This window comes from Rutidosis leptorrhynchoides, chromosome 3 (genome assembly GCF_046630445.1).
Source record: "Rutidosis leptorrhynchoides isolate AG116_Rl617_1_P2 chromosome 3, CSIRO_AGI_Rlap_v1, whole genome shotgun sequence".
Taxonomy (NCBI): domain Eukaryota; kingdom Viridiplantae; phylum Streptophyta; class Magnoliopsida; order Asterales; family Asteraceae; genus Rutidosis; species Rutidosis leptorrhynchoides.
In genome coordinates, this window is record NC_092335.1 from 66690222 (window position 1) to 66709404 (window position 19183).

The following is a 19183-nucleotide window of genomic DNA, read 5'->3' on the forward strand; positions in this document are numbered from 1 at the left end:
TTCTTTTGCACTTTTTCACTGACTAGGCGGTGTGAATTTTTTTGTGTGACGTAATAGTGATATGGGTTATGAGTGTTGTGGTGATGTGGTCAAATATGATTGGTAGAGTGAAAAAAAATTGAATTAAAATAATATATTAAAAATATTAATAAAAAATCAACCAATCATGTTGTTTGGCTTCTCAACTCACGGCTGTTGCTTTGGTCGTGGCTTTCCAACCGACGCCTCACAAAAATCAAAAATGGTAAACCAGCGCCTTGTTAGGCACAATATGGGTGCGGGTGGCTTGCTACGTCAGATCCCACGGCGTTGCATAACCACCGTTACAAGTGGTCTAAATACCTCTTGCAAACAAAGAGTAAGGCCCTTTTACTAGTAAACCATTTTTGTATTATTGCAAAGCGTGGGTATCGGTATCAGACCCATATATGTCACCTTCATGAACCATTTTAAACATTAATTTATCTAATAACTTGAAAACTAACACAACTTTTTATTTATTTCTTTATTCCGGTGATTTTCACGGGGTGCAGTGCAGTGAAATACATCTCGCCTATTGTTTATTTGAGTCTTAATACTGTAATAAATTTAACACTGATAACGACATCCCTTATAAATTATGACTGCTGAGGTTATTACGTGCATAAATCATTCAATACATGTAATGATGTAATAACCTCCTATTTAATAAAGCAAACAAAAAAAAATGGCAAAATCTAACTGCACAAAGTGTATTCGAAGTTTCCAAACTTCATTTGATAAAATGGAAGAAGAATCAGACCAAGTAGAAGAGACAACTATTTACCATATGGAAGAACAAGGTCTAAAGCACGAAACAAACAAGTTAGTGCACGAGCCACTTCTCAATAGAGATCATACCATTTCTGCTAGTACAGAAGCTACCATGGGGGCCAAAGTTCCTCGTATTGAGAGCTTGAATTACGAGTAAGTTTATATTTTACTTGTCTCGAATATTTGCTAAATTCTATTATTAAAAATATGATCATGAATGCACGACAGGATCAGCGAAAATGATATGTTCAAACATGACTTGAGAAGCAGATCACGAGTTCAAGTCTTGCAGTATATATTCTGGAAATGGTCACAGGCCTTTCTGGTTGGGTTTCTAACCGGTATCACGGCCACTCTTATTAATATTGCTGTTGAAAACATTGCAGGCTACAAACTACTGGTTGTCTTTCACTACATAAAGAAAAAGAGGTTTTCTTATTTACTTATAGTTTTATCAATATATACAGGTTGAGCGTATGAAAACGTAACTTCCAATTCCATTGCGGTACAATATCATTTTTCTAAAATTTACATAATTATGATGGATGCAGATACATGATGGGGTTCTTCTTCATGTCTGGGGTTAATTTACTATTGACACTGGTTGCAACGATTTTGTGTACATTTTTTGCACCTACTGCAGCCGGGCCCGGTGCTCCTGAAATCAAAGCTTACCTAAATGGGGTAGACACACCCAAAATGTTTGGTGCTACAACAATGTTTGTTAAGGTAAATATATTCCACTGTTTTGGTCTAACTTGTTTGAAACTCTAACATCTAATGATCAAGTAAATGGTTACCAATCTTTCTTTACGATTACAGATCATAGGAACCATAGGAGTCGTGTCTGCAGGCCTGGACCTAGGAAAAGAAGGACCATTGATACACATCGGTGCTTGTATCGCTTCATTAATAGGCCAAGGGGGGCCAGATAATTACCAGATAAAATGGGGTTGGATGCGTTACTTCAACAACGATCGGGACCGGAGAGATATAATCACGTGTGGTGCCTCCTCAGGGGTATGTGCTGCGTTCCGCGCACCAGTTGGCGGTGTCTTGTTTTCACTTGAAGAGGTGGCAACATGGTGGAGAAGTGCTCTTCTTTGGAGAACTTTTTTTAGTACTGCAATTGTGGTTGTAGTGCTTAGGGTTTCGATTGAGTATTGTAAATCCGGAAATTGTGGACTTTTTGGAGAAGATGGGTTGATAATGTTTGATGTTAGCAGTGTTTCGGTAAGCTATCGTGTTGCTGACGTCATCCCGATTATTTCGATTGGAATTGTTGGTGGAGTTTTAGGAAGCCTTTACAACTACCTCCTGCAAAAAATCCTCGGAGTGTACAGTCTCGTTAACGAGTAAGTCATCCTAACCTGATGCTTTGTTTCAGTTCAAGAACCAGATATCAGTATGACATGGATTTATCGTCCTAGAAGAAAACAATAGTGACAATTTTAACTAATCAACTAATAAATATTCATTCAGGAATATGTTCCATCTCTAATCAGTCAAGCAGGTTGAAAAAACAAATTTAAAAGAAAACAGGTTACCAGAATGTATTTTTGATGCTTGAAATCTTGTAGACCATTACATCTAAAATTACCGAAACATGAAATATTTGGTAAACATATAGTAAGTTAATTATTCCTTTAAAAAATTTGGGCTGTATTTCATTTCAGATAGGTCAAATACAAGAATTAGGTAACAGGAAAATGAGTTGAAATCACCCGAATTCTAATTTAAGTGCATACAACCTCCTTAATCATTTATTCAAAGATTTAGGCTATAAATGTAACAAAACTGTTTTTGTAGTCACAATTAATGTACTAATCATATATTAAAATCAAAGAATTAGAGAAAATATGTTTGCAGATGAATAGGACCTAACCTGATAACCCCCAAACATGTTTTGACCTATTACCTGACCCAACCATCTTGCCACCACTAATTACTAAGGTCTTTAGTTCTGTTTCGGTTGAAGTTACCAAATCTATGCTTGATACCAAACAAAGTCAAGCTTACTTTACTGACAAAGGGGTCGATTTGGGTTATGTTTACTCCAGTGGGTAAAAAAAACACCTCATAAATCAGTTTATTCAAAAATTAGATTACTACTAAATTAAAATAAACTTAGTAATCCAATTTGACATAATAGTAACTTATAGAAGGTTTGAAGTTATAGAACTTATTTCCACCTCTACTAAATTGAACTGGATTAACAGAATTACACAAAAAATTAACCATTTTTTACCTGAAGTGCAGCACTTGTTTCCACCTCTACTAAAACTCTTACGGCCGTTTATCTTGCAGGAAAGGGAAAACAGCCAAGATATTACTAAGCCTCACTGTTGCATTATTTACCTCTGCGTGCCAATATGGACTCCCATTTCTTGTCAGCTGCAAACCATGTGACCCATCACTTATAGATTACGAGTGCCCCAATACAGGAAGAATGGGTAACTTCAAGCAATTCAACTGCCCAAATGGACACTACAATGACCTAGCAACTATCCTCCTCACAACCAACGATGATGCCGTACGCAATATCTTCTCCGTCAACACTTCGACACAATACGATACAACCTCCCTACTCCTTTTCTTTGCGCTTTATTGCATACTGGGAATCATCACATTCGGCATTGCAGTTCCAACTGGTCTTTTCCTCCCTATCCTTCTAATGGGGTCCGCCTATGGCCGCATGCTTGGTATGGCAATGGAACCATGGTCAAAGATTGACCAAGGTTTGTATGCAGTTTTAGGTGCAGCGTCGTTAATGGCGGGGTCAATGCGAATGACGGTTTCCATTTGTGTCATATTTCTTGAACTAACCGATAATCTTCTTTTACTTCCCATAACCATGATTGTTCTTCTTATAGCTAAAAGTGTTGGAGATTATTTTAACCCGAGCATTTATGAAATCATACTCGATCTTAAAGGGCTTCCTTTTTTGGAAGCCCACCCTAAACCATGGATGAGAAATATTACTGTCGGTGATCTGGCGGCAGTTAAGCCGCCAGTTGTCACTCTTTCTGGAATTGAAAAAGTAGGTCGTATATTAGAGGTTTTGCGAAACACCACACATAATGGTTTCCCGGTAGTGGATAATATAGACGTGCTGCAAGTGGGCCCGGTGAGTGAAGTGAAAGGGATTATTTTAAGAGATCACCTTTTGTTGGTTTTGAAGAAAAAATGGTTTTTGAAAGAGAGAAGGAGAACAAAAGAGTGGGAAATTAGAGGAAAAATTAGTTATGCTGATGTGGCAGAACGATGGGGGAAGAAAGATGAGGTGGCGGTGACAGATGAAGAAGCGGAAATGTACGTTGATTTGCATCCACTTACGAATACAACACCTTATACAGTGGTTGAAACCATGTCAGTCGCAAAAGCTATGGTGCAGTTCAGGGAGGTGGGACTCCGCCACATGCTTGTCCTCCCTAAGTACCATGGACCTGCAGTAAGTTCCTTATAATTATCAGCTTCATAACCCAACTTATATAAAACATTAATACTTCTCTAGAAGGTTTAATGTTACTCACCTGAAGCTATGTATCTTTGATTAGGTTCCGCCATTGGTGGGGATCCTGACCCGGCAAGATTTGAGGGCCCACAACATTTTGAAAGTATTTCCTCATATTGAAAACTCCAAGCAAGTAAAAGAAGAAGCCAAATCTCAATGAACATATACGCGCCGAATAATTCCATGACTTATGTATTGATTGCACACCCTTCAATTTCAAATTTTTGATTCCTGTATAGACATATACTTACATATAAAAGAAAATAAGTACAATAACACAATAAGGTAAGATAACTTTCATTATTAATGCTCGTGGTACACATTGTAGCTTATAACTAACAATTACAATATCAATCATTTAGAAGGATTTCGATTGTATTTCAGTTTTAGTTTTCTTCTTCTTCTTCTTGCCAGATTTCTTTTTCTTGACACTTGCTCCAGGCCCTCGTTTGAATACAGCCAAAATTTCAATGCTGCGTAGACCAATTTTAAGATATAAATGTTACAAAGCAACAACCAGATGATGCAAATCGTATTAAATCATTGTACAACATGATGTAGTAGTAAATCAGAAAACACAAAAAGATACCTGTGGGTACCAGGAAAGAAATTGAAACCATGGGCCTTACTCAAATGCCACGCTTTACTTGACAGTAATGCCATGCAATTCTGCACAACAGGATCCACATTAGAATGGGTCATTTTCAACCCATTTACTTTAAAATGGGTTAATTTGATTTATTTTCATCTCCAATGGGTCAAATAAAAAATGGCTAAATAGCAACCAGGTCATATATGTCAAATGGGTCATATGTCACCTAAAGTACACTTCTGATGCGTCGGACCTCCTGCAAATTATTGAAGACATACATTCGGTGTTCAAAAACTTTGGAGAAAATGCATTTTGGGCAAAGCTTGCCTGACCCGTTTTGACACATGCCAAAGATAACCTGTTGTGGCCTAGTATGTGCCCCGTCCATTTTTTTCAGCAATTATTTTGAAAAAAGATTACCTCTTTGAAGCTTTCCCATCCACAGCTAATATATATAAGTGTTTGAGGTAGTTCTCGACTTTCTTCTTGTGTGGTTCGACTTGGAATCTCGATTGAATCTTCTCTAGCTCGTAAAATCCAAGGTCTTTTTTCATCTTTTGACTTCATGTTTGGGCTAAAGCGAAAACCAGTCCAAAGGTTCAGATTATTCACTTCTTAACAGATGTCAAAGTCAATAAAGTTTGAAGCAAAAAATTCAACTAACTTTAAGAAAATTCCTACCTTTCAAGTGTCATAGATTTACGCTCTGCTTGTTTAATGGCCCGTAAAGCCCCAATCAGAGATGGGTCAAGCCCTTTTCTAGGAGGATCAACCACAAGAACATCTGACCCCACAAGCCAAGAAAGTGGTTCCTGAGAGAAGTTTTAATGAGCTAGATTACATGTTACTTCAGTACTAACCTTAAACTACATTATCTCATTGCACAAAATAGCAACTGTGTTTTAATTAACTATTAACTACATTATTACTACAAGAAAGTAATGCTAGTCATTACTTTAAACTAAAAATAAGTAGTAAGAATGTGGGAGATGAAGACTTCAGTACTAACAATTGAAGTGTCCGCATGATGCCAGCTAATGCTGCTATCGATGGAGCTTGGTAATCGTTCAATTGTCTTCTCAAAAGCAAACTTAGATTCTTTATTAATCTCAACACATCTAACAGATCTGTAAATATCAAAATTATAGAAGCACAATCAATTAATGAAATAATACTTTGATCATCCAGAACCACATATGAACGTTTCTTTCCTGCATTTTCTTGTGGAAGCCAGTGACAATCCAATTACTCCAGCTCCAGCGTATAGGTCAGTAACTGATGAACCAAGCGGAACATATCTATGAAGTTTTTGAAGCAATGAATCAAAAGCCTGAAAAATCAAAACAATCACATTACACAATGAAACTATTACAATAGAAGTATACAAAACAAGTGCATTAAAGCAACAATTTCGTGCTGAATGATGTTTATACCCTTGTGTTCGCTTGGCCAAAACTTGATGGAGCCAAATAAACATCAATTCCTCCAACATGCTCCCAAAAATCTCTTTCTCCTAATATATGCCTCCATCTATTTCCAAATATAACCTGTATCACCACATATAAAGAAGATAAAAGATGTTTATTTAGCATGGAAGTCATGTTTTTTTCTTATTTTTATCCGGCTGTAAGGACTTGAGAATGATAATAAAGCAATTCTTTAACTAAAAACCCTACTTGATTAACACCAAACAACCCACTTACTAATAGAAACACATAAACAAATATACATCACTCACATTATTGGTCGACGTTTGGAAGTTCGCCCAAACAGAATGAATTAAATGAACTTTACTGTTTGGCCCCCCATTTCTCCACAAAAACTACAAGACAAACCACAAAAAAGCACGTTCATTGAAGTTAGAGGACTCCAAGGAGAAATTCTATTTAGGTTTTAGTTTACGAAAATTGAGAAAAGCATCAAAGTTTCTGTAAATGATATTGGAATTACTGTAGCTAAGTCATTCAACTTCTCTGCACTTGCAGAAGTTTCACTACGTGAGTTCCAGACTAAAGAAACTTGTACTCTACCTGTAACAAATGTAAATTTTATTATTACATTCTAACATAATTTCAAAAAGTCAACATATGTGTTGCATATAAATTAGAGTATAAATAAGTGATTACTAACCATTTCTATATCTTTCTGAAGCAGGGAGAGAGGTGTTGTATGTAGTGACAGCCATCTACAGATAACCATTTAATTAGCATATAGACGCACGAGTTACTCCCAACTGATACTTAAGCTTTAGTTAGACTGAAAACATGTTGCACCTGAACATATCTCAGATAACCAGTCCGTTCATCTTCATCATAAGGCTCAATGTTAAGAATCTTTATCCCTGAAGAGGGTTCAGAAGACATAAAAAAGTGACCAAACATTACATTCATTATACTTTTATTTCTTTAAACTCTTTTCTTTGTTCAACGAAATGTATTTGCATTCCCGAAAAGAGAAAAAATAAAAATTAGTTCAAAATTTATAAACTAGCCTTTTCTCAAAAGCTCGACGGCAGTATTTATGCTTGGATGATGGGCTGCATAAACATAAGGTGTAAAACTGCAAAATTAGCTCAAATGAGTTCAAATGGTGTATCTTAATGTCTAGACTAGATACACCTAATCAGACCTTTGCAATCTGGTATATCAACAACGTTGTGTGTGCCCTCCTCATATAGACCAATCAGAGGATCAGTTGATGATCCTCGTATGGCAAGTTTAGCACGACACCTCCATCCCCACTGTAATTCAAAGCATGTTAATTTCTAGACAGACACATCCTTAATTCAGAAAACGAAAAGCATATTCCGTGATCATGGAGGATAAAACAAAACCAAAATCAATGCAACTGTTAACTTCATGAACTTCATTTTCAATATACATTAACTATTTTTATTGTAAGTACCAAACTTCCATTTTAATACACATAATCTGTTACCTAAATTCAAACAGCCACTTTTCGAATATAAATTCAGAGGGATGTTAATATTCAACGTCCCTTACAGAGTTCTAAATCATAGACATAAGAAATTTAACACTGCGTGTGAGTAGTTAGGAATTAGATATGGTACCAGCCTACAAGTATCAAAAGTGAAATCCGAAACACCAAGCTTCTTGAAGAATGTAGTAGCCTCTTGTAAAATACCCGGACTATGGAGATTATCTTCGTGAGTACATCCTGAACACCTGTAACATTAATTTAATCACAATTAAATAAGTACCATGTATGTATAGATAATATATACAAATACCGAAATTTAACAATGCATAAGAATTAAGTGAATTTTGAAATTAACTGTTGAATAATAGTGACACATACGATTCGAAGTGAGGACAGTTGAGTGAGCATCCTGAAGAGGAGGATGTAGGAGTGGTTTTAGGGTTTAGAAGTAGAGAATTTGACGGTGGCGGTCGAGATGATGACGTGAGTGGTGGTAGTGTCTGAACGGAAGAGCAAGAGGTGATGGTGGCGGTAGCGGTGGTGATGGTGGAGCGGTGGGTGTAGAGAGAGACGGAGACTGACGGCGGAGCAGAGAGGAAGAAGACGGACATAGTTGGTCGGCGATGGCCGTAATGGTGACGCGGGAATGGATAAAATGAGACTATCTTCACTTCATAAATACAGTATACGGAGTACAAATTATTACTGTTTTATTTATTATTTATTATTTATTATTATTATTTTATTATAATATTGAAATATATATTAACTAGTGAAATGACCCGTGAAATTACGGGTTTGTTTAAACGAAACAGTTTAATAATATGTTTTAGTTATTAAGAGAATGTAAATTTAAGCCATTTAATTTAATGACACATGGAACAACTAATTCCGACTAAGAAACTTGTCGTTTTTACAAATATATTGATGTACTTAACTTGGTCAGACTAAATGAACTAACTTGATGTACTTAACTTTGTCATAAAAGCCTACATTACAACATTTTATTGAGACATTTATTTCTCTATATATATATATATATATATATATATATATATATATATATATATATATATATATAACGTAATTAATCTCTTAAAAAACACTCATATTTGAATAATAACAATATAATAACTATAATTATAATAAATAATAATAAAGTTTGTTTAAAAATTGAGTATTTATATTTTTAATAATAATTATTAGTAATAACAAATGCCTCTTAAATTTTTTTTAAAAACATAAAAATACAATTATTATATGAAAGTTGTACAATATTATGAGTGTTTTATCATAAGATTGTACATAATGCTTCAAATATTGTACATATGGTCCTGAGGGTTTTACCACAAGTTTATACATAATGTTTCAAATATTGTACATTTAGTCATGAGAGTGTTTTATCATAAGGTTGTACATAATGTTTCGTATATTATAAAATTAACATGTTAATATTTTTACTAAATATAATGACATCATCATGAGAGCTTAAAATTTTTTTCTTTTTTTTTTGAATTTTTTTAAACTTATATAGTTCTTATTTATGGTATCATTAAATAGATTTAATTTAATTGTAAAAATAATTTTATTTATGACATCATCTATATGCCCTCATAATTTTTCTTTTTGACTTTTTTTTATAGAAGAGAAAAAAATAATTACTGCATCATCATTTTAACATTTTAATAGAACTTATAGATAGATACTATTAAGATTAAGATTATAAAATTTGCTAAAATTAACGTTTATTATATAGCTTAATTCTATATTTATAACTCAAAAATTCCTATAAACAAATATTGATGGCAATTTAATTAAAGAAAATCAATTTAAAAAGTAATATTAGACTTAAAATTTATTCGATAAGGTTATAATAAACCTATATATAGTAAATATAGTAAGCGTATATGTAGCCTTTAGCAAATCCTTCCTTTAAAAAAATTATAGTATCACTATCACTATTAGTATCAACGTAAACACTCTAGTTCAACTAGTTAAATAGATCGATTCGAGAACACTAAGTGCCACTCTTAAAAAGTACAACTGATCGTATTATTTAGTTTACCATCGTCTCGGTTTACATTGAATTAGCCGAATGAACACCCTTTTGATCATAAAGTGCGAGTCTTAAAAAAGAAAGATTCACAAACATATGTGCAATATTAAGAAGAAGATAACAGAGTTTTTTGCCAAACAACGAATATTAAACGGTAACTTTTTACCCAATTGTATATACTAGTACTAGTACTAAGAATAAATTGAGTCCCCAAAGATTTGAAGGCCTAATTTGGATCATAGCAGCATTTACACGCCATCAAATACTCCCTGCCATCATAATATCATCTCAATATCATATCAGTCGTCTGTACCAAAGTAACGGTCACCAAACTCCCCAAGACCAGGTATGACACGATACTCGCCATTCAAAGCAACATCGATCTCTGATGTTACTATCTTCACTGAAGGAAACCGTTTTGAAACACAATGAATTCCTTCTGGGGCCTAAGAAAATCATAAGGGTAAAATGGGCGGGTCAGTCAGGTTGGAAAATGGGTCAAAATGAGAGAGATATAACGAGTATAAAAGAACTGACCGAGATGAGGTTGAGGAATATGATGTATGACTCTGGCACTCCTTTTTGTATCAGTAGTTCAATCGCCTGGTTAGCTGAATTACCTGTAGGCCGTATCAAATGCACAGGTGGCTCAGTATGCAATCTAAAAAATCATTTTTTATCTTACCAAAGTTGCCAAATTTAGTGATTTCACATTACGATATATTTTGATGAAACGTCAAGTTTTCATGTAAAAGTTCCCGAGTATATATGAAAAATAGTACAGCATATCATCAAAACATAAACACAAAAAGGGTAGTTGAATTTATTAACCGTATTATATGCATTAAACAAGCAGGAGAGAAACAAATATATCACCAACCTGTAGCAAGAACAGGGTCAAGGAGAAGCACATGTCTTTCTGAAATGTCATTTGGGAGCTTTTCATATATAAGCTGCATGTCACGGAATACCGGTTTTATATTTTACATATTAAATAAAATAAATCATCACGAAATACACAACAAAAAACCATACGAAGGGTGGAAACGAGAAAGAGATACTTACCTGCTTCCCATTGTCACCATCACGATGGATCAGGATTTTTCCAATTTTAATGCCTTTACAACACGCACGCAGTGCATTCTCCATACTTTCACCACTGTAAAATGAAAAATGAAAATTCATAGTTTATCGAATTGCATTGATAATCACATAACACTATCCACGAGTCCACGACACGTTCAACACCAGAGGTTAAGAAGCGGTAATCATGTCAGAAGCAACATTACACTTCTTATAGCACTTAAGAATTACTCACCTTCGAACAATCGACACCCCACACAGTTTTTTACAGAAGTCAACTCCACTATATACCGATCCTGTAACAACAATAACATCTCAGTGATATTTAGGCAACTTTTAAAGTAAAGAAAAATAAAATAATAATTCTTACCATTCAAATTAACCTTCCTATACTAAACAGCAATATAAATATAAATTATAAATTTATTATATAACAAGGCTTTCATGAGAATACTGAACATATGATTCGGTAATTTCTAGCACCGTTATGAAATGTTACATAAGGAGATAAAAAACCTCACTGGATGCCATTATACCTGTAGGAGTGACTACTTGCATCTCAGTAAATGGTAGATGACCAAGGCCATGTTCCACAACCTGGGACCAAATTCATTTAGTCGTTAGCATTTAATACAAAAAAAATTAGATTCCAACTGTCAGTTAATTACAGTTTCATGTAGGGAAAAGGGTCAAGTACCAATCGAATTAGACGATCTGAATAAAATACAAAATCATGCTTGGATATCTCTTTATCTCGAATTAATGTGTGCATGCCTCGAATCTGTTTCACCTCAAATTACTGAATATACCTTATAGTTTATCAATATGTCATGCGCCAATAAAGAGGTAACAAAAAGGGTTACCTGAAATGTTGACTGAATTACATAAATGTTGGGATATATTTTGCATAGGTCATGCTGACCAAGCTTTGTGCGAATATGTTGCACAATCAAGTCTATTGCCACATGATTATCACCTCCTCGTGGTATGATGACATCGGCATACTTTTTTGATGGAAGAACAAAATCATCGAAAGCAGGTTTAACAAACTTTGCATACTGCACATATCAAATGATGGTGTCACTGGCATTCAACATAAAGCTTCATATTGTTCACGATGTCGGGATTCAAAGTATTAGTTAAAAATTAGCCATGCATTCAGTCTACCTCCATTTTCACTAAATCCTTACAATAATAGTATTAAAGGTTACTGATTTCTACTTTTCTACTTTCTAGTACGATAACATATGAGCAAAAAGTAAATTTTGATTAAGGAGTTACCAAATTAAGGAAATACTGCATCCTTTGGAGAATAGGTAAATTAAGAGTACTTCCATTTTGAGTAGATGGAGTACTAAAAAGGAATAGATTGTACTGAATTTTGATAATGATTACACCAAACAAATAATTTCAAAAATTTCAGAAAGTGAAAGAAATTACCTGCTCAAGCACAGAATTTACATCTCTACCCCTCTCAACCGTGTCTCGCCTTATTCTACGAGCAAGCCTCACATCAGCATCTAGTACAATTAATCGTCAACAAATAAAGAGATGAGGGATTAAGGTCACTAAAGGAGGAAGACTTTAACAGACAATACAGTGCACAAGAGAGTGAAATATAGTTGAAATATCAAACCAAACATGACTTGTACAAGGTGTCGAGGTGACACTTGAATCAGCCTTAAACTCGAAAAAGGGAAACCAGGGACAAAATAAGAAGTCAAAAAGCAAGTTGGTTTGATTAAAAAGAACATATTGCAGCCATCTAATGAGTATATAGTATGACTTCATTCACATACAAAAACCAAAAGAAATAGGTGGAAGACATCTGAAGGTATTGATCACAGCAACTAGGTAAATGAAGTGCTAAATAAATATGATAAATTATTACTGATAGAATGAAAGCTAAATTATAAACACCTGTGTCGACAAATATCTTCATATTCATCAAATTACGAACCCTTTGGTCATGAAATACCAGTATTCCCTCCAAGATAATCACATCTGACGCATTAACCTGACAAACACATTAAAGATAAATTATAGAGGTAATTTTAACAATACAATCTCAGTAATTATCAAGACAACATGTTCAAATAACTAAGTACCTGACGAAAGGACTCTTTACATCTGCGGTGATTTTTGAAGTCATATATTGGAAGTTGCACCGAGTTTCCTTGTTTGAGCTCTCCAACACATTCTAACATTTGCTCAGTGTCAAATGCATCTACAACAGCAGGAAGTTTTATATTCATTTTTTTTTTTTTTTTGTTTTTGCATCATGAGCATTTTCAAATCGTAACGTGAGACGAAAAAATTACCAGGGTGATCAAAATTATACTCATGGACACGATCAGATTCTTCGGCGCTTAAACCACGATAAAACGAATCCTACATGACAAAAGAATTGTCACATTCTAAACGTCAAGGATACTTACATTAAAACGGCAAAACAATTGATGTGACCTAGTTAACCTTTTTGAGACAAACACAATTAAAACGGCACATTTATGCTCCATTATTCATTTATGATAATGCTTTCTAGCATCTAATCATCTATAGTTACAATTTAATTACAAACTCATGCATATTGATAAATGTGTTAAATATATATCTTATCAATTTCAATATCAACAGCAATTTTAGCTTCCATTTATAATCAGATAGAAAACACCATTACCAGCTTATCTCATCTCAAATTTCATAATTAGACAAAAAAAAATTGTTTAAAGACCAAAATTGAATAACAAATACATACATACTTGATTAACAAGAACAACACGATGATCATGAAGTTGTTGAATAATCATGTCACAAACAGTTGTTTTACCGGAAGCAGTACCACCAGAAACCCCTAGCAAACAGAACATATAAAAATCGTAAAACAATTAAAAATGAAAATGATAAATTGAGTAACCGATAGACACGTACCGATGACGAACGGCTGTTTGATGGAATCGGATAGTAGGGAAGATGAGGAGGATGAAAGGAATCGGTCGTCAAGATGTAAGCCGGAAAAATGAGGACCTGAAGCGGCTTCCATGGCGTAATCAATCGACGTCGTTTTCTCCGGCATCGTACTAGGACCGATAGCCAGTCAGTGTAGTCGTCGGAATATAATTGAATAAAAACAGTGTGTTGGGGTTTGGGCGTTGGTTTTAAGCTTTTACCGTCAGGTTTATAATTTATTTGTCAATATATATAAATGGCATATTCCGGGATCGGTCACGTTTTAGAACACATTTTATAATTTATAATTTTATAATATTAAAAAATCAGTTATCAAATTGAAATGTTTATGTAAAACGAATTGTTGTTTATCATGTGACGTTAATTTTTGGTTAGACGGTTGAATCATTTCCTCTTTAACGTATTCCGATTGTAACATGTCGTGCTCAGCGGCAGCAGTTCGTATTTAGCGCTTTAATCCCTAATGATCTAGTTCAAATGACCAATCTCCTTTGACAAATTAACACGCAATCTTTCCAAATGACCGATCTCCAACTCCATATTATCCAACTTAACTTTGGTTTCATCAAATTGCGCCTCAAAATCTTTGCGCTGAGTAATGAATTGTTGACGTTCATTTTTAAAGTCCTGTTTCGAGATCATCAAACTGGAATAAAGAAGACGCAAGTCGAATAGAAAACGTAATAACGTAGACCCACTGAACTTTTTGGGGTTAGATACCTAAATGGCAATAACCGACAAACCTTTGTATAGTTTTAAAAATCTGCCGACCAGTAACTTTGTAACCTTTAAACAATGTCGCATGTATATTATGTGTGTAATGAAAAGCCAACGACGTGATCACTAGCAATTTTTAGCGTGATCCAATCCATCTTGTTCAATTCAATTCAATCAATATAAAGTAAGATAATTTTTATTTTTATCTTTTTATAAAGTAAGATAATCATGAGAGAAATAACAATAAATTTAATTGGTCTGTGAATAATTATTTTATAAATTATGTGAATGTAGCATTTCTTCGTTATATTAATTTTGGATAAACCAAATAATCACGTGTGTTTCGGTCAAAGCCACCTGATGCACAGGCACAAACAAGTGCACAACCTTTACTACCAACAGATACGCATATTACTCCAATATCCAAAATTCAAAAAGACATAAGTACATTACATGTATATTGACTTCTCATTTCTATACATTCAAGATTGGAGTCTGAGATCTGGTTTATCAAGGAGCATCATATATATGCTAATATGCTCAATGTTCGAGTTCAAGTTCAAGTTCAAGTCACTTTTACTTTCTTCTTACCTGTGTTTGCTGTTGAGTTACGGCCCTACAACTAGAAAGCGCCCTCGGTAAGCATCCGTTCACCTGCACAATCTCCACCCATCTCTCCCTTTTCGCCTTTAAACCACCGCCACGAACTGCGGTAGCATCACGGCTCTCCGCCGCCCCTTTCTTAATGGCTTGCTTAGCATGATCTTCATTTTCCTCACTTTCGTCATCGAGGTTATAATCCTCTCTAAAGCTTTCATTGAATAGCTCAGAAAGTCGTTTTTTCTTCTTTAATGGAGTTGTAGGTGGAGTCATAGAAGGTTTATGGTCATCAGTTGGTGCACCGCCTTTCGTTTGTTGGGTCCTGGTAAGGAAGTCATGGTGCACAGGTGTACTGACCCTTGATGGTGTAAATTCTGCAAATATGATAGCAAGTTAACTCAAACACTACACAAGAACAATACAAACATAGACTCAAAATGAGTGGAAATAAATCTAAAAGAGAATTGCAGGTATGCAAGGTCATACACTCATACTCTAAAACTTAACTTGCAACTTTTGATAGTGTAGAGACGAAGAAAATATAACAAGTTTCAAAATTCGGAGTATACATTGATTAAAACATAGATGTAAACGAGTAAACGGATAAGGTTTTTTCCTGTTCAAGCTACTCGGGGAGAAAAGTATTTTACTCTGATGTGCGCGACCTAAATGGATTATCCAGTCACCGTTTCCGACCCTTTTATTTAGTAAAGTTTGAACCTGAAATCTCCTGTGACAATAATGTGGCCCTAACCACAGAACCACTAGACTATCTTTATATGTGTGATTTAAGTAGCATATATCTTACCTCCATTGACGCTCGTGAAATCCGATTCACAGTCGGAGTCTAACCATGCTTGGGTGTCGAAAAAGGTCTCCTCTTTACTACCTGCAAGGTAATATACAAAAAAAAAAAAAAAAAAAGACATATATAAAAATTCTGAGCAATTAGCTAGGTGTTTTTCAAATGGTCATCAACAAGACTTGTATCAATCACCAATATATATTTACACAATAACTTTCAAATCAAATCTTGGGTAAGAAAGTGTAGATTGGCAGGGACAACTTAACCCTGTGTTGCCTTTGGCAACCCACCAAGCCAACCCCGTAATAGCCGGATGCCTGTAAATCACCTCCACCGAATACCCCATGAGTGGCAAGCACGAGCCTAACCTGAAGGCATACTCCGAGGGAATTGCTCCCCCGGGACTCGAACCTGCGCCATTTTGTGTAAAGCTTCCAAACATGGGGCCCCGCTTCAAAGGGACGGGTACCGTTGAAGCACTGCTTCTTTGGTTTCAAATCAAATCTTAACATCAAGTAAGTTGTATACGTTTATGAAATAACAATACACTTTGGACAACTTTCAACCCATTTGACATGTTTCCTTTTTAGCGTTAGTTATGAGTATAAATTAACACATAACTCGAGTCAATTGAATAACATCTTAATTATAACCATCACCGGATACCGTAATTCATGGAGATGATGATATTACATGGTATTCAACAAGCTGCATATATCTTCTACAGAACTATAAATCATAGCTCAACTTTTTCCACTTTTCAATAATAAGCAAAGAATATAACAACTTTATTTTATTTATTTAATTTAATTTATATTTAATATTTAATTTATTTAAATTTATTTAATATGGTCATCAAATGCAGATACTCAATAAGTAAAAATAAATAAACAATCACCCAAAAACAAGTAAATAATAAAATAAAAATCAACAGTAAAAGGTAATAAATGAGTTGAGTAAAGCAGCACAAAATCCATACAAGACCAATTAAATGGATAAAAAAAGGTTGACAGATCCACCAACCACCATAAGCACAAAAACATCACATGTTCGTTGTTCGTAACAAAAAGTAAATTTTAAGAGTGTGTTTTCACATAATATCATATTTCGAAATAATCGGTTTGGATAACCTTAACATAAATACAATTTGTTTCAAATGGATTAATTCACTTTGATATTTAATATTAATATTAAATATTAATATAAAATTAGATAATCATATCAACTTATATAAAAATTTCCTTTAAAAAAATAATAAATAAACCCGATAAGCACAATAATACTACTCCGTAATTATTATCAGCTATCTGAAAAAACAATAATCCGACAAAATTATAAAACACAAAATCAATTTGCATACAACATTCAACAAAAACAATGAATAAATATAATCTAGGTTTATATAATCGTACCAAAATCAGTAGAATTAGCGGATGAATGAAGAGAGGGAAACTGAGGCTTAACAGGAACATTGCCATTATTAACGACGATTGGATGTTTCTCCTTAACAGGCGACGGTGGAATCACCATAACATTATCTGTTTTCCGATTAAGCTCAGATGATGATTTGTGTATCTTTACTGGAGATGTTGAATTTGTATTTGAAGAAACACAGGCACCCATGTTTTATGTACGGAGTATTTTGTAGTAGTAGTACAATGATAACTTGAAACTGTAACGTTTTATATAACTTCTAACCAAACATCACCTACTACGAGTAATATTTTTTGTGATGGTAGATAATTTGGGATGGGCTTTATTAAGGATAATGGAGGAGGCTTTTTTTTTTCTTTTTCAAAAATTTGTTTTCTAAAGTAAACAAACGGCCAAAATGTAACACATCTTTTTTGTTGGTATTCAATAAAATTAAATTTTTTGTTTAAAAAATATCTTTATATTTTTCGGATAAAGTTTGTTGTGGGTGGGCATGTCATATGTGACATGTTGTGTTCAATAATTTAATTATTATTTTTTAAGCGAAAAACTATTTTATAAACCAGCACATTAACTTCATTATAAATAAAAAGTAATGATTTAATTGTTTAGGATTATTTGTTTAAAATAATTGTTCTTAGGATTATGATTAAGATTTTACTAAACATGGCTCAAAGCCTTATATTGTAAAAGTTATTAATAAATAATAAATTATAAATTATTATGATTATATAAATAATTTATTTGTTAAAATTTATATTAACTTATGATGATTTTATAAGTAATTTATTTTGTAACATTTACAGTATTATTTAATTGCATATGATAAACATTTTTATGGAAGTTATGCTTTTTCAGCAGGATGAAATTAATGAAGAATTGTTTGGTTTTATGATCAGATATTGTTATTAAAAGATATTTATTGAATATTAATATTATTTATTTTTAATAATTAATATTAGAAATACTAAGTTTGACGTGTCTTTTCATTTCTATTTATTTCTAAAAAAAACATGCAATGAGAAATAATAGACTCATAAAAGTTTTAATATATCAATTAGAAAAGAGTTTTGCTAACTTGTGCTTTAAGGGCACGAGAAATATTCAAATGAAACCAATTTTTAAGTTGAGATCCAAGTGACTAATCAGAATGCGACACGTGGCGTGATAATAACATGTGATTGAAGAAAAAAATTGTTTTAAAAATTTTTTTATTTAAAAAAAAAATCAATTTTTTTCAATCACATTTGATTGAATTTGACATGCTCTTAGGCATTAGTTAGCAAAACCCTATTATCTCATGCTCTTAGGCATTAGTTAGCAAAACCCTATTATATTTTATATATTATATTATATTATATTATATTATATATATTATATATATTATATATTATTATATATTTATATATTTTATATATACATACTAAAAGAAATGGGGTGTTGGTGTCCTGAAAAAAAAAATGAACTTCCATGCCCTGTGCTCACACTAGAAATTTACACCTTGCCCCCCAAAGATTTCAACAAATACAATTTTTAGAGGTTTAAAATGTAAATTTGTTTTTATTTAGGGCAAATTACATAAAAATGTAACATATTTTAAATGTTTTTCTATTTTCGATAATTTTTTTCATTGGGATATAAAAAAAAGAATCTTTTTCAAAAGTTAATCAAAAAAAGAGT

At 33.5% G+C, this 19183-nt stretch overlaps 4 protein-coding genes across 4 annotated transcripts; 1 reads left to right on the forward strand and 3 right to left on the reverse strand.

Moving 5' to 3' along the window:
- The first annotated feature begins 706 nt into the window (after positions 1-706).
- Positions 707-4486, forward strand: LOC139900055 (chloride channel protein CLC-b-like). Its single transcript, XM_071882864.1, has 6 exons — positions 707-945; positions 1179-1259; positions 1344-1521; positions 1615-2147; positions 3100-4243; positions 4350-4486. Exons 1-6 carry the CDS (start codon positions 707-709, stop codon positions 4464-4466), a joined length of 2292 nt encoding a protein of 763 aa, XP_071738965.1. The 3' UTR covers positions 4467-4486.
- An 88-nt stretch (positions 4487-4574) lies between these two features.
- On the reverse strand, positions 4575-8493 carry LOC139899747 (uncharacterized). The gene is made up of 15 exons (XM_071882585.1): positions 8217-8493; positions 7969-8083; positions 7527-7638; positions 7390-7434; positions 7172-7239; positions 7029-7083; positions 6849-6928; positions 6637-6720; positions 6332-6445; positions 6110-6228; positions 5908-6025; positions 5580-5710; positions 5319-5472; positions 4896-4975; positions 4575-4779 (listed from the first exon to the last, which is right to left on the reverse strand). The coding sequence occupies exons 1-15, from the start codon at positions 8447-8449 to the stop codon at positions 4665-4667; spliced, it is 1623 nt and encodes a 540-aa protein (XP_071738686.1). The 5' UTR covers positions 8450-8493; the 3' UTR covers positions 4575-4664.
- A 1374-nt stretch (positions 8494-9867) lies between these two features.
- LOC139899748 (uridine/cytidine kinase UKL1, chloroplastic-like) lies at positions 9868-14092 on the reverse strand. The gene is made up of 14 exons (XM_071882586.1): positions 13909-14092; positions 13740-13831; positions 13299-13368; positions 13086-13204; positions 12898-12994; positions 12418-12497; positions 11841-12035; positions 11675-11758; positions 11514-11574; positions 11213-11273; positions 10960-11053; positions 10775-10847; positions 10432-10514; positions 9868-10340 (listed from the first exon to the last, which is right to left on the reverse strand). Exons 1-14 carry the CDS (start codon positions 14051-14053, stop codon positions 10194-10196), a joined length of 1401 nt encoding a protein of 466 aa, XP_071738687.1. The 5' UTR covers positions 14054-14092; the 3' UTR covers positions 9868-10193.
- Positions 14093-15220: 1128 nt separating this feature from the next.
- Positions 15221-17804, reverse strand: LOC139896255 (uncharacterized protein At3g27210-like). Its single transcript, XM_071878852.1, has 3 exons — positions 17482-17804; positions 16073-16153; positions 15221-15638 (listed from the first exon to the last, which is right to left on the reverse strand). Exons 1-3 carry the CDS (start codon positions 17690-17692, stop codon positions 15241-15243), a joined length of 690 nt encoding a protein of 229 aa, XP_071734953.1. The 5' UTR covers positions 17693-17804; the 3' UTR covers positions 15221-15240.
- Positions 17805-19183: the final 1379 nt, after the last annotated feature.

Coding starts and splice junctions, on each gene's coding strand:
- LOC139900055 (XM_071882864.1), top strand. CDS start 707: ATGGCAAAATCTAACTGCACAAAGTGTATTCGAAGTTTCCAAACTTCA. Junction 1,260..1,343: donor AGTTTTATCAATATATACAG/GTTGAGCGTATG, acceptor TGATGGATGCAG/ATACATGATGGGGTTCTTCT. Junction 1,522..1,614: donor CTACAACAATGTTTGTTAAG/GTAAATATATTC, acceptor TTACGATTACAG/ATCATAGGAACCATAGGAGT.
- LOC139896255 (XM_071878852.1), bottom strand. CDS start 17,692: ATGGGTGCCTGTGTTTCTTCAAATACAAATTCAACATCTCCAGTAAAG. Junction 16,154..17,481: donor CGCTAATTCTACTGATTTTG/GTACGATTATAT, acceptor ATTACCTTGCAG/GTAGTAAAGAGGAGACCTTT. Junction 15,639..16,072: donor TTTCACGAGCGTCAATGGAG/GTAAGATATATG, acceptor TCATATTTGCAG/AATTTACACCATCAAGGGTC.
- LOC139899747 (XM_071882585.1), bottom strand. CDS start 8,449: ATGTCCGTCTTCTTCCTCTCTGCTCCGCCGTCAGTCTCCGTCTCTCTC. Junction 7,084..7,171: donor GTTATCTGAGATATGTTCAG/GTGCAACATGTT, acceptor GGTTATCTGTAG/ATGGCTGTCACTACATACAA. Junction 5,473..5,579: donor AAATCTATGACACTTGAAAG/GTAGGAATTTTC, acceptor TTTTCGCTTTAG/CCCAAACATGAAGTCAAAAG.
- LOC139899748 (XM_071882586.1), bottom strand. CDS start 14,053: ATGCCGGAGAAAACGACGTCGATTGATTACGCCATGGAAGCCGCTTCA. Junction 11,575..11,674: donor CAGATCGTCTAATTCGATTG/GTACTTGACCCT, acceptor ATTTGGTCCCAG/GTTGTGGAACATGGCCTTGG. Junction 10,848..10,959: donor ATGGTGACAATGGGAAGCAG/GTAAGTATCTCT, acceptor CGTGACATGCAG/CTTATATATGAAAAGCTCCC.